Genomic DNA, 14,815 nt, shown 5'->3' on the forward strand with positions numbered 1-14,815 from the left:
TGTCTGAATATATTCAATGCACTGAATATATGGCTTCAATGTATTTTCAGTCAATATAACCTTAAGGCATAAGTCAATGGCATTCCAGTTTCACGGCAGTAAATAGTGTATGTAATGTGAATTAATACTCAGCATCATGTAGAATGAATATTCTCCCTCTCTTTGCCTCACAGACTATAATATCATACTGACTCCGCCCCTTAATATAAGATAAAAATATAGCAAATTCACTGTTTGGACATTAGCCCGGCAAACTCTCTTGTACCAGTATCAGAAATGTCTTTCATACAAGATGGTGGATCAATATCAGCGAGCACACCAGTCTATGCACAATCCCATATTACATAATTCATTAGCCACAAAATGGAACCGTGCCACGACCCTACTACACCAAGTTCTTTTTACTTGAGCTGGCTGATATGCAAAGTTCAAGATGGTATCTGAACTAGAGGCTGACATTTTTTCACTGGATTCCCATAGGATGGGAGTCAATTTCACCATTCTTCAAGGAACTGGGATGGGCCAGGAAAAAAAAGTCAACAGGAGTGAGACCCATAATAACAATAGCTCAGTTTTATATATAAATATACACTTCTGATATTAATAAACACTATTTTCTACATTTTGGAAATAATTCTAGTCATTCTGTTGTCTTTTTTAAATTCTTTTTTAAGTCTCTCCTGGATTGGGGCTGGCCAGGAATGTTTTTCCTGTCCGTGTCACTCTTTACTTGGTACATCTTCAGCCATATTCTAACTAGGGCGGAACGATTTTGTAAAAATATCTAATTGTAATTATTTTAACTGATATTGCAATTGATCCTTCGCTAAGTCAAACAGCAACTGGCCAATCATAGCTTAGCAACGGTAACTAGGGCTGTCAAGCTTTGCATTTCCCTACATGTTGATGCAGTGTGAAGCCATGATAAGACTCTTATCATGGCTGTCTTTTGCGATCACGGTCCAGCAGGTCTTGCTGGGTGACCCGCCTCAAGGTCCGCTGCACTAATTGAGTCCCTCCATTTCCTTTTCCCACGTTAATGAGTGTATTCTGGCAGTTTTAGCAACAGTAACTAAGGAGGGCGGAGCTTAGCAAAGGGTCAGCTGTAATATACTTGGTGATGTTTACAATGGTGATGTTTTAACCCTTTAAAACAATAATGGTGTGATTTTTGCGAGGATCTTTAGCAAACAAAGATGTTTCTCTGCAGCACGATAATATATAAAGTAGTATCTTGACGCACATCATGACTTGAACAAATATTGCACTTCCTGCGATTTGAAAATTGCAGCAGGACAAAGTAATCTGGATACAACTTTGATTAATGTTGAGCCCCAATTCTAACACCTGGGTGTGTACTGGACAATGTGCTGAAACAGTATGACACTTGTGTTAGTCCTTGTTAATTACAACAAAAATAAACAGCAATAACAGTTTATGTACCAAAATAAATCCCATAACTTTATACAAAACTGACATGTTAGAATATTAGAGTGTGAAATGTTTATCTCTCTCAGCTCGTGCTGTTTTTCATCCGTGCTAAAGCCGTTTCTTTACGACTCTTTCGATGTCTTCCTGTGGTTGTGCTTCATCAGAGTCCATGGATGTGGTGGATAAGCTGTCACTGGCTGGAGCCTCAGATGTCTCACAGTCCTGTTTGTTGTTAACTGCTGTTACATCTTTTCTCACATCCCTTTTTCTTCCACCTCTTTTACCCGTCTGCTCTGTCATCCACGCCTGCTTCTCCGGCTCTACTGACTTTGTGCTGGACTTGGCGGCAGGAGCGCTAGGGACGCAACATGGACAAATAGTGCGCTTCCTTGTTCTTCCTATCCTGCTCGTGTTTGTGTTCAGAACCACAGAAATCTTACTCTGCGGCTGCCAATCCATGTCCTGTGAGTTGGGGTCAGTCTCGTGTGTGCCGAAAGAATCCTCGTCGTCTAAGGGCTCCACGTAGCCAATCACTGGGTCAGTTTCAACATCATGTGGTGTTCTGCTGAGCGAGCTCTGGCCTGAGCAGCACTGAGCTTTTGTGTTCAGTGTGAAATGTGAACATTTGACAGGTTTGATGTGTGTGTGAGGACTTGGAGTGGACAGGACAGACCCATCTGATGCTTCATCGATCCTCTGCAGGCAGATCGTCACATCGGCTGTTATGCTAAACATCTGTCTCAGCATGTGGTCGGACATTTGACAGGAATCTGGTGACGGGGGAGGTGTCCAGTGTGTTGCAGGATTCACAGGGCTCTGCAAGTAGAAAAAGTAACACTTTTTAAAATAAAAAACGATATATACACAAGAGTAAGAGTCTGCAGCCACACTCAGGGTTCTGGTTGCTCGTTTACGCTCTACGTTAGGTACACATACGTATAAGGGCGGAGCCATCTGTCTCTACTCTACGCCCATTTTGTCCATACTTCTGTACTTTTGCTGAAAGTTTACAGATGTGGACCAAATGAAGCAGTACCTGTGGTAGTCGTGGGGACAGTGTAGCTGGTGGTTCAAGCAAAACATGACCACAGGACATGATGAAGAAGTTTTTAAAATCTGATAGTATTGTAAATAGAGCTACAGCGATTCAGTGAATAATTGATTATTAAATTAATTGCCAACTATTTTGATAGTGAATTAATCAGCTCGAGTAATTTTTTAGGGGAAAAAAATTCCAGCTTCTTAAATGTGATTATTTACTCCTCTCTGCCAGTAAACTTGGGGTTGTGTGAAAAACAGGACATTTCAAGACCTTATCTTGAGTTTGAGAAACGCTGATCGACATTTTTTTAGGCCAAAAAACTAATCAATTAATCGAGAAAACAATCAGATCAGACAGATTTATCGACTGTGAAAATAATAGTTAGATGGAGCCCTACTTGTAAATGACGTTCGTCATCAAACAAGCAGTAAAAAACTTCTCCGTCCACGTCGCGATGTATTTAATGGCGCCCAGACCACCTACGTGTACAACTCTGCCTCCACTTTTGTCTCTTTCTCAACAGGTTCATTATTACAGCCGACTACAGGGTCACCATGTTTGCTGCTGTCAGAAACTTTTGACTCTTCTTCTTCTTCAGGGGAACTTCTGACTCTTCTTCAGGGTTGATGCTGAGCAGCGCCCTCTAGTGGATGGATTACCAATGTAAAGGATGCATGGAAATACGTGGGCAGTGATGGCTACATTGTTTAAACTTACTTACTTAACTGTAATTTGTAGTGTTGAAGGTAGAACTGGTCCCATATATCGGTGAGCCGATCGGCCCAATGTGGGCCTATTACAGACATATCAGTTTACATGTTTATGATTACATGTTTACTGGGGGTTTAATGGTTCTCCAAATCAACACTTTTAATTTAAACATTTTTTATTTTGCACTGACAGCTGTCATTGTCAGACTGTCTATAGGGTTGCCATCATCCATTGCGACAGACAAAAGTCATCAACCACTGAGCCCTCACCCACTGCAACAATTAAAAAGCCTTGTGTATTCGTGGTAGTGCATCTGCTCAGTCGCCACAGAGTTGTCGCCTAAGTTCTTTTGACATGCAGGAGAGAAAATACAAAGAAGTGTCGCTGCTGGTCATTACAATGTCATGTTTTTTTTCTAAACACAACTAAGTTAAGGACAGGCTGAGACGAGGAGCCTTTTAGACTCAGCAACACCATCATCATTGTGATGTTTTCACTGTGAACATCGTCTTATGCCAGTTTGCTTGACATCACCCAACCCTAACTACTGAATATTGATTTTCAAAGATCAACAGATCATTGGTTTTATGCTGTGACAACTGGTATTTACAGTTTCAAATTCTTCATAAAAATGAAGTCTACACGGTGTTAAGTGTGATGTAACTGCTCATTAGCTACGCTGTGTTGTCTTTAAAGAGTTTTCCTTCAGACATGCACTCAATGCAACAAGTAGACAGAGCTGGAGAGAAAAACAAACACTGGGAGAATCACTGATTCTGCCTTTTGATTCGATTCTTGAAACTGAAAGCTCCTTTCATTTGATTTTCAATTTAAAATTAAAATGATGACACCCCTCATGTTTTTTTGATACAAGACATATAATGTTGATTTAAATGTAAAACAATGAGGAACATTTATGAAAACAAGAGGAGTTCACTTTCAGGTGCAAAGAAGCTCTGATTGTTGTTTTACAACCTGCCCCTAACAACTGACAGATTTAAAATATTCAGCAGTTGGTTCATACTGAACAGTACTAATGTTTGTTGAGCTTCTTATTTCATTTTTATTTATTCTATATTTCAGTATTCGTTTCAACAATTGGTTGACAAAGTATATGTAAGACAGCCTTCTGAATATTTTTGTAAAATCATATTGGTGCAATTACTGTGACCAAACCACATAGCAAAGGTCTATTTTTATCTCAGCTGAAGCATTCACTATATTGGCCACCATACCAGTCTAAAATCAGTATGGTATCTCTCACAAGCTCCATATCAGCTGGGTGCTCGTCATTTCACACTGCTGAGAAATCATCGATCATTGCTGTTTCAGAAAACCTCCATGCTGCAGACATACTTACATTGTGTGTTAAAAATGAAAGCATCATCTTATCTAAATATGGTGATGAAGAACACTGAGATGCAATGGATGATCTAATAAACATCTCAGAAAATATCATTGTTTCATGGTTCAAGCTATTACACAATTATTATTCATATTTTCAGTTACAATGACCCTAAAGGAATGAAAACTTTTTTTTTTAACAAACGCCTTATTAAAATTTCACAAACAATTTGTCCCATCAGACATGAAACCACAGTTTTAATTGAGCCATGTGTAAAAGGTCTCCCTTTTAAAAATCAATGATAGCAATAAGAAAGCTGTACATGTCCCATAATGGTAGCTCAGTAGTAGGGTTGCCAGGTCTGCAGTTTTCCGGCAGAATTCCTACTGCTACTACTGCTGCTATTTTTGAAGTGTTGCTGCAGGATTATACTTTTGTCTGCTGCTGGATGGACCAATTTTGCAGGCAAATTGCATTAATAATATATATATTTACACATATATATTTTAAATGGAATTTTGTATTTTTACCTAAACCCTACCAAACTAACTCCAGATAAGCACGATACACACAAAGATCTGTTTTTTTTATTCATCAAAATAAATCATGAACCACAGTGGGCCTATAACAGACCATGAGCTCCTCCTGTTTCTTGTAGCTGCTTAAGTAGAATTTTTAGTAAGTGATAATGTACAGTGAGCTGGGCAATATTGTGAAATAAATCCAGACAGGGTTTATTTCACAATAATGACCTGCTCACTATACATTATCCTGCTTCTTTCATGGTTTTGTACCAAAAAAAAATCCATAGCAACAATCTACAACCTGTGGCTTCGCAGCCCCTCTCCAGTGACTCCTGGTGACTTTGACAAAAAATTATGTGGAAAAAAGTTTATTTCAAAAATTAGATTAATTCAAGTGATAGTGAATGATGGTTAATATTTTAATATTTAAATGAAACCAATTAGCTTCCAGGCACCAAACAGTTTCTAAACCTCAACGATTCAAGTTACCTAAAGAAAAAAAGGCCAGTTAAAAATTTATTTCAAAAGATAAGAGTTTGAATTGGACTCAAAACTAAAAAATCTATTGCAGTTACCTTGAAATTTTGAGTCGTCTCAACTTTTCAACTTTCATTCCTTTACAGTGTAAAAACATTTGGCAATTGTAAAAATATGTAGCCTATACACAAAATTTTAAAAAGGTTTTAATACTTTGCTAACTAAAATCTGCGTCAGCTCTGTCCCTTTTCCCCTTTTCCTCTTAATTTTGACTTTGGCCAGTCTTCTTTAGTCTCCATATGATAGCTATAGATGCCAAACAATAACAAAAAGTTTTCAGGGAAAAAGGAGAATTTAATGGCTAAATTCCACCAGGTGAGGCTGCACCACGTCAGCCAGAGCTGATGGCAGCCATTCTATACAGTGCTTGTGATTCCACCAGCAGCACCTTGGCGCGTCCCAGAAACAGCTCTCTGCTCCACTTCAAATACACGCCAAGTCTGTTTTTGACGAATGCCGTGTCAATTAGCACAGAGCAGATCGAACGGGCAGGAAGTCAGACAGAGAAAAGGCGAGGAGAATCCGGTTAATTTTCAAAATGAAAGACCTCATGCAGACTCATGACAGACAGAAAGTAAACTGTTTAACCACGTAACCTGCTAATAATCAAGCGGGCAAAACGGTCTGCTGCTGAAATGCTTGTGAAACGCTGCTGGTGGTGTTTGCAGCCGTGCAGTGGCGCAGACGTGCCGTGCTTGGTGAAGTCAACCAGTAATAGTTGTAGCTCTGAACAGATTTTCTTTTTTTTTCTTTTTTTTGATTCTAAATGTTGCAAACCCCTGCTCTGGAATTATGATGAAATATGAAATATTTTGATCTTATAGAAACTCTATTGAGCATCCTCTATCAGCTGTGTCTGGTGAGTCTGTGACAGGTGTATAAAAAATTGAATATAACAAAAATCTAATATGTGAAAATGTAAGAGTTTGTTCTACCAAAAAAACTGTTTTCATTCCTTTAAGGGTCAGAGTAAGTGATAACAATAATAGTGTAATATCGTACACCGTGACTGTGCCTTTCTGAGGCACCATGAAAATCTAACTGTGCAGCTAAATGCATTAGAATATCTTGATATCCTGCTGTAATCAAAAACACTGTAGAGAATTCCAAAGCAGTCAAAGAACAGAAGTGCCCTCACCTGCATGTTTTGTGCGTGACTTTCTGTTTCTACAACAACTTCCATGGTGTCCAGTTGCTGGGTGAAGGTGCTCTGCTTCCAGTCTTGCGCTGACCCAGAGTCAGTTTGGGGTGGAACATATGACACAAATATCACGTTGTCTTCATCCAGTTGAGCGTCTGCAGACACATTAGCTGATGTTGCTGGTTGGCTTGAGTCATCATCATCACAAAGGTCGATCACTTCATCTTCATCTGGAATGGTAATTGTGACTTCCTGCCTTGTTCCAGCAGCCCCTGCCTTAAGTAATTGTTGGGATGAAGGCGTCCTGGTTTTGTTGAGTTCCAAAATTTTCGCTGCCGCTGTTGGCAAGTTGCTATCTCCCAATTTAGGTTGTGGGACATGCTTTTTGGCCAGCAGAAATACCTTCCCGTTGCACACGACCAAGGTGTTTTCCTGTGCTTGTTCGCTTTTGCCCTGACCCAAATGAGAAGTCACTTTCGTGACGACGTCACTGCGCTTGCTGGAAGTTTCTCTCTGTGCCGTGGCGTGAAGAATCTCTGAAGTAACAGAAGGAGAAATAAGAGGATCGCACGTCTGAGCCGTTGAGGTGTCTTCTTCGATCACCCACCTTGTGGGGCTGCCAGGCCTTTCTGAAACCTTCGGGATCAGCTTTAACTGTGGCTTGGATGCTTTCAGCGGGGGCCCCTGTGAAGGTTTAGTTCCTATGTTGGAAAGCACCTTGAGCCACAGAGACGTGTTGTCACTTTGTGGACTAGTGCCATGAATCATGGTGGAGATAGGCGCGCTGACCATGTTGTTTGAACCTGGAAACGATTTGGCCAATGAATCAAAAAACTGCTTCTTGATCGCCGGGGGGAGCTGAGATGCTGAGATTGTTCGGACTTTGGCGTTAGGGGGAATCTGAAGGTACTGTCCGCTGGGGAGTGATGGAGATTTCACCGTCACTGTTACCGGCTTCTCACGGTTTGCAGCATGTGTTGTCATCGAAGGTACTTTGGGTGGTAAATTTGCAGTCTGCTGCTGTAGTGGACGCTTGTTTGGTGAGTTTCCTTTTTGTAAACCTGTTTGATTGGGCAAAGCAGCCCTGAGGGAAATCTGCTGAGTAGCAGAAGGATTCAAAAATGTGTTTTTTATCAACCGGACGGGTCTCGGGGCAGTGTTAATGGGTACAGCTTTCTGTGGTGCAGGAGCCATTTTGGGTTGGCTTATCTGAGTTTGGACAAACTGTCCATTGACTATTTGTACGGGAATCAGTTTCATGATGTTCTTTCCATCAGCTCCAACAGCGGGCATTGCCTGGTAGAAGACACCGGACCCACTGAGAGAAAAACAACAGAGCACAGAAACATGTCAGTCAAAAGCAGTTTAAAAAGTAAAGACATATTAAAATTGTACACATATTCATTTGCAGACACTTTTGTTCATAACAACATTTTGTCAATGAATATGTCAAATGGCAACATTCCCAAACAATACAGGTTTCTATCTTTACCATGCTGCATCTGTACTGTTCTTGAAGGGACAGTTTAAAATTTGGGAAAATGTGCTTATTTGCTTTCTTTCTGAAAGCAGGGATGGGTGCTAATATTTCTGAGCAACTGCAGAAATCTCTCCAAAACTCTGCAACTCACACCAAAACTATCTAGATGAATAAACTGTACAGACCAAAGGAAAACATATATTTTTGATTTGGGGGTGAACTATTCCTTTAATATTCTATAGCTCTGACTGGACCAAATCTAACTGACATCACTGCTACAACAAAAACAAAGAACAGTTCTGACTCTTCCAATGTTCATTTATTTATTTTTTTCTCATTAAGTTCATCAAATAACTTCATAAATACTATGTCATAGATATTATGGCCAAAATTTATCCGATATAATTTCTTTATCGGAATAATAATTTATAGATGTTAATACCTTTCTCCCATCCTTAATGACAATAAATCTCATCTAAAACTGCGAGGTAAATGTCCCTATTAAGCTCATGTACCATATAAGCCCACTTGCAGCCTCTGAGTCAAAATATAAATAAATTAATAAAATAAAAATACACCAGCATTTTTTGCAGTGGGATGTTTCCTCCAGTGAAGCCGTTTGTTTAGTAAAAGACACTTTTTATTGTGAGCAATTCAGTTAAAATATTGTCCATACAAATACTGAGTTATCGAAACAAATGTGTGACATGAGTCTGCCGGTCTGACAAGATGTTGCAAAAAAGCTTTGGAGATCTTGGTTCTCTCAGAAGAGAACATATTTTTCATATTTCTACTCATGTTTTTGTTAAGTACTTTTGTTAGCAAAAGAGATGTCATAGCTTTCATTAAGACATCTGTTTGAATATTACATTAAAAAGAGATATTGTTTCTTTTGAAATCAAAATATAAATTTTAGCCTGCTAGCAAACAGACCACATGCTGTATCAGTACAGTAGCTACATCACTGCAATGACATAAAGCATGATATGCATGTATACTTTACACTTTTGTATGCAGTATATATTATTATACTGTTAAACAGTGATTGAATGTGCATTTTTTTCTTTATATTGATTTTGTAATCAACATTTTTATCGGGTAAGCTTAAAGGGGACGCAAGGAAATAGATCACACTGTCATGTTATGTTGTATGTATGTATATAGTTGGTGCACCATATATAGATTTAAACAACTGTATAAATCTATATATGGTGCACCATATATAGATTTATACAGTTTTTTTTTTATTTCATGCCTCAAATAAAATATTCTGCCTTCTGTCAGTCGCTGATGTTCCCCTTAAGCCCACCTGCACCTATTAAGACCTTTTGACTAAGTTACACACTTCTGCACCAAACTCATGGGAGAGTGGCAGAATGTAAATGTAATACGATGAGGTGCTACTTTTACCTGCAGATAAAAATACAGAAAGACTTTAGTGTCACACAGCAGGAACACAAATAACCTCTTCAAACACACTATTGATGGCCAGTATGTGTCCTGTTATTTTTTTATACTACATGTCCATTTAAAGGGACAGTTTATCCCAAAATCAAAAATACATATTTTTTCCCTGGCCTGCAATTCTGTTTATCCATTTAGATTTTTTTTGGTGCTATTGACTATAGAGATGTCTGTCTTCTCTCCAATATAATGGGACTAAAAATGACTTGGTTTGTGGTATTCAAAGCACCAAAACAAAAAACAAAACCAGAGTCTCTTTCCAGAAATCATGACCCGGTAACTCAAAATAATCCACACACCTTGTTGTGAGCAGTTTAATGTAGGAACTACTTATTTTCTAGTAAGAAAAAAAAAAGCAGAAAGAAGAAGAAAGTGGTTCCTACATGAAACTGCTCACAAGTTGTGCAGAATATTTCAAGAAACCAGGTCATGATTGATGAATAGAAGCTAGTTTTGAATTTTTCAAGTGTACTTTCTTGTTGTTTGGAGTGCCACAAGCCGAGTGCCATTTAGTCCAATTATATTGGAGAGAAGGCAGACATCTCTACAGCTGATATCTCTAAAACTCTGCAACTCACACCAAAAAAATCCAGATGGATAACTAGCACCACAGGTCAGGGGGGAAAATATGTATTTTTGATTCTGGGGTGAACTGTCCCTTTAAAAAATATCAACATCAGTAAAATGACAAAAAAGTTGCACTGAATCTAAAAACTTTGGTATTAATCATCCCTACTGGCTAAAACAACTATTTATATTCAATAGTAATGTGTGTGGAATAATGGAATTATTCATGTCTTTTCTTTGCTATGATATCGGCATCAGCCATTGAGAAACCTATATCAGTCGAACACTATTCATGCTTATGCCACAGATTTAGTTTGGCAACAAGGAGTAACCCTATAAATCTTACAAAAAAATGGGGCAGTTAATGTTGCACAAGTTATTTCAATCCACAGGTTTTTAACTGCTTCATTAATTTGTAGAGTATGACGTTTGTTACATGTATTAAACTCAAGTGTTACTGTACCTGGGAACCGCATCCATTCCTTTAATTGTGGGATACATCGCTCAGGAAAACATGGAAACTTAACCACCAGCGGCCGTTCAGCGTAACAAAACCAACAGCTTCAATGAAGCGCAGCACAGAGTAAATCCTGGAACGTGCTAATGTTAACTGTTTACATGAAATGCATGGCTATGAGGAGTTACCCTTACGTGAAAGTACGTTATTACTTCCGTCGTTGCTTCGGTACTTAAAGTATAAACGGAGGCTGCAATGCCATGGCAATTCCTCGACTGCACAAACCACCGTTTTACTCACAATAAGCAAAAATTTCCACTAAATGTTTTTCTACTGGCGTTTCACGTCTCGGCTTCCGTCCCTGCAAACATATGTTACATCAACCTTCCGGTCTGTTACACGGGTTGTGTTCAATGTAGCAAATTAGTCTCCATCTTATTCTCATGTTAACTTTGAACTTTTAAGCACAGACTCTTTAGGTTGAATATAACCCTGTAGTGTTTTCGTCTATTTCTGTTTCCTCTTAACGTCATACCGTATGTGTAAGCTAGTGTTGAAAAATGTTTGCATTTGCGTTTTTGAACGCCCCTTTCTGCTAACACCCGCTCAAACATTACTTCTTCCGGTTCAGCTCTGTGAAATGGGGTCGTTTCTCGCATAGACGTATGTGTATATATGTCTATGGTTTCTCGAAGGGAGCCCCCGACCCGCGAGAAATCTCGCGAGAGTGCTCATTTCAACCCCAAACATGGTCGTACTCTATCCGTGACTAACTCCTTTTCTGTCCTCAAGCCTACTCAGAGTTTAACCATCACTTTAAAAAGACCATAAATTGTAATTTGTTAATACAAAGTGCAAAACAACCAAACACTGCGTCTAAATCTCGCGAGAGTTTCGCGAAGAGCGCCCTTCTAGACACGACCCAGTGGAATGTGGTTTATCCAGTTGGAACACAAATACATTGTCTTGTTCACGCTTTCAGTGAATACCTTGCATGTGTACCTGTCTGAAGTGCTACAAACAACCACCAGAGGTCTGAAAATATGCATGCCACGAAGCAACGATCGGGCCGCGAGAGCGTGATCGTGATCAATTCAAATGGCCGTCTTAATCTAGACCTGCCTTATCTGGAATGACATAATCAATAAGATGTGTTCACTGACCCGTCGCTTGATCTCAAAACATGAAATGAACATTAAAACTTCCAAAAATTAGCCAAGTAGTGCGAGCTCAGTCAGTCGCAAGTATCAATGACTGACAACTAACATCATCCTGTCGGAATTCATTTCAGAATAATGACCTGCTCACCATGTATTATCCAACTTATTACAAAAATAGTTAGCACACATTTACATGACACAAAATATTAATTTAAAAATTGCTTTAAGACTTTATTCCACAATAGAGGCCTGCTCAATGTACATTACCCTGCTGGTATGTACCAAGAAAATCAATAATAATAATACTTTTAAAATTATTTTAGTGATTTAACAATAATTGTTCCTTCATAGTCCATGATTAGAACTGTAGCCATAACAATGGTCTGTTATACAGAAATAACAGATCTTTCAGTGTTGTAATTGACCAATCAGAATTGGATATATTTACCAAAGCCATGTAATAGTATACATGGTATACAATGTAACAGTTATATACACCATGTACTACTGTGATAAACACCTAGCTAACAAAATTAGCCTGTCAAAACATTTTTGTAATGGAAACGTTGATTCAGTTTTCCTGCATAATGCATAATCTCCATGGGTGTAAAACGATGTATTGTTGCACTCCCAGAACATTCTGTGTTAGCTGAATGTTTCAAGGTTACTTGAATGTCACCTAACATTCCCTAGATCTTAAAATGTCAAGTTCTTACAACTCAATATCAACATTAATAATAAAGCTCTGTTTCCAGGCCATCCTGGGAAGATAAATTGAAGGTTCTGGAAAGGTTACTTGAACGTTCCCCTTTAACATTCCTTGGATGTTAAAGGGATAGTTCAGCCAAAAATGAAAATTTGGGGGGTCAAAGTAACATTGTGGTTATGTTCCCAGAATGCCCTGGGAGGGTTTGTTAAATGTACCCCATAACATTCCCTTCATGTTACAGCAGCCAGATTTCTACTGTGAATTTAAAGTAAAGATTATAGTCCTGGGGTTAATTAGTTCACAGGTTTCCAACAGGGAACCTCAAGAGAACGTTACTACAATTATTCTCAAAAGACATTACTTCATGGGCTTAATAGAAGATTTGAGAGAGTTACACTGATCAAAAACATTTGCACAACTTTGTGGGAGGGTTACAAAACAGAAACCTTAAAGGAACGTTCTGGGAATGTTAACTGGGTATCTGCATCTACACCATGAACGGCTGCTGTTATTAATAACACCACATATCAGGGATAATAAATTTAACCACATCGTATTTTTATGAAGAAATTTTACACTATACAGCTTGACTGATATACATCAGTCAGTCACTGTTATCGGTCCAATATTTCCCTAGTACAGTTATATCTGTCTATATTGTTAGCAGCATAACGTTGTCTGATATTTCTTCTGATTGTTATTAATTTATTTTAGTTTTTGGGGGGCTTCATTTTATGCATATTTGATCCTTTTTATTAATTCAAGTTGTTCTATTTCTATTTTTTTATTTATAGTTATTTATAATTATTAATAATATTAGTTAAATCTTACTGATACATGCAGTATATTATACTCTTGGTTACTTTATTGCTCTTTTATTTTATTATTTTCATAGCATTGAGTAAAGAAGTTGCAAACATAGTCTCATTGTACTTGTTCAATTACATAAATTGATTCCCAGTGTTTTACTGGACACTTACACATTGTTAGATCTTGATACACTTTAGTCAGCCTATCTTATGTTGTATTTACATATATACACTTACTTGTGTGTTACTCGTGTGATTCACTTTTCCAGATAGTAGGTGGAGGACAGGACAATCATCCCTTGTGTTGTATTACAGGACAGTCCAGTAGTTATTAGTGATGCGTGGATGAGCTCTAAAATCATCCAAATCTGCATATATGTATAAATCATCTAGCCGCAACTCACCTATTTTGTCTGATTTAGAGACCCACATCCCGCATTGCTGCAAGGTCCAGTTGTTCACAATATTCCACACACCTTGTTGTGTACAGTTTTGTGTAGAAACTACTCATTTCTGCTGTATAATCTAACCAGAACTACTTACATATTTTAGACACCTAAAAGAATGCGCTATATTAATTCTACCTCACAGAACAAAGGAGTTGCTCATCTATGGCTGCCTCAGTCGGTCAGTTTGTCTGTGCTATTGTGTGACGTCAGTGTTTTAAAGGGTTAGTTCAAATTCACCAGTCACAAAATAACACAGACAAACTAACCGATCAAGGCAGCAGCAGCCCAGAAACTCCTGTGTTCTGTGAGGTAAAATGACTGATTTTGCCAATGAAGTCTGGTTGGTTTGGAGAGAGTGATGTTTGGTTTATATAACACCGCTTTCCCGTCAGAAAAGACTGTCTAACAGTGAGGTAAAGCTGTGAAAATATTCTGAATATAGCGTACACTTAAAATGATTTTTTAGGTGGCTGCTGAGCCTGTTCACAGCAGTACATTGCTTAGCTTCCTGCACCAGTACTCCTGCTGCTTCTCCAGTCTGGGGGCACAACCACACTTTAAAAATTCAAGCTATCCTTTTAACTGTATAATTAGAAATTAATGCAATGACATAATTTCCATACATCATAATGCACATTTAATCATCAGTTGTAAAATCTCATTAACAATCATTCACTGGCCTGTAAGTCTACTGATGTTGAGCATGTCCCTGGGAATAATAACACTGTAGCTTTAATTACTCTCTAACTGCTTAAAAACAGCCAACATGTAAGCCGTTTCTACATTAGCTGAATAAACTGGTATGGACAGGATGTAAAGATACATGTCTGGCTCAGAGGTTCAGTGTGCATGTAGAAGGCACATGTTGACGTAAAACAGTTTGTTGGCGTTAATACTTTATGATGAGGACAGTGCCCCAGTGGATATTGGCTCAGAAAGGTCCTGGGTTGGAACTCGATCAAGCATGCAGAGTTGTTCCTGTGTGGAGG

The 14,815-nt window shown here is 38.5% G+C and overlaps 1 protein-coding gene across 1 annotated transcript; it reads right to left on the reverse strand.

Moving 5' to 3' along the window:
* Positions 1-1,208: 1,208 nt before the first annotated feature.
* Positions 1,209-10,778, reverse strand: lrif1 (ligand dependent nuclear receptor interacting factor 1). Its single transcript, XM_084720073.1, has 3 exons — positions 10,706-10,778; positions 6,729-8,049; positions 1,209-2,247 (listed from the first exon to the last, which is right to left on the reverse strand). Exons 1-3 carry the CDS (start codon positions 10,741-10,743, stop codon positions 1,540-1,542), a joined length of 2,067 nt encoding a protein of 688 aa, XP_084576199.1. The 5' UTR covers positions 10,744-10,778; the 3' UTR covers positions 1,209-1,539.
* Between the last annotated feature and the right edge of the window lie 4,037 nt (positions 10,779-14,815).

The sequence above is a fragment of the Lutjanus erythropterus genome, chromosome 6, assembly GCF_056507025.1.
Source record: "Lutjanus erythropterus isolate fLutEry1 chromosome 6, fLutEry1.hap2, whole genome shotgun sequence".
In the NCBI taxonomy this organism is placed as follows: domain Eukaryota; kingdom Metazoa; phylum Chordata; class Actinopteri; order Lutjaniformes; family Lutjanidae; genus Lutjanus; species Lutjanus erythropterus.

What these genes read in the sequence shown, in the direction of transcription:
- lrif1 (XM_084720073.1), bottom strand. Translation starts at nt 10,743, where the DNA reads ATGTATCCCACAATTAAAGGAATGGATGCGGTTCCCAG. An exon ending in GGAATGGATGCGGTTCCCAG is followed by an intron (nt 8,050 to 10,705) that starts GTACAGTAACAC and finishes TTTTTCTCTCAG; the next exon opens with TGGGTCCGGTGTCTTCTACC. An exon ending in GTCACGCACAAAACATGCAG is followed by an intron (nt 2,248 to 6,728) that starts GTGAGGGCACTT and finishes TTCTACTTGCAG; the next exon opens with AGCCCTGTGAATCCTGCAAC.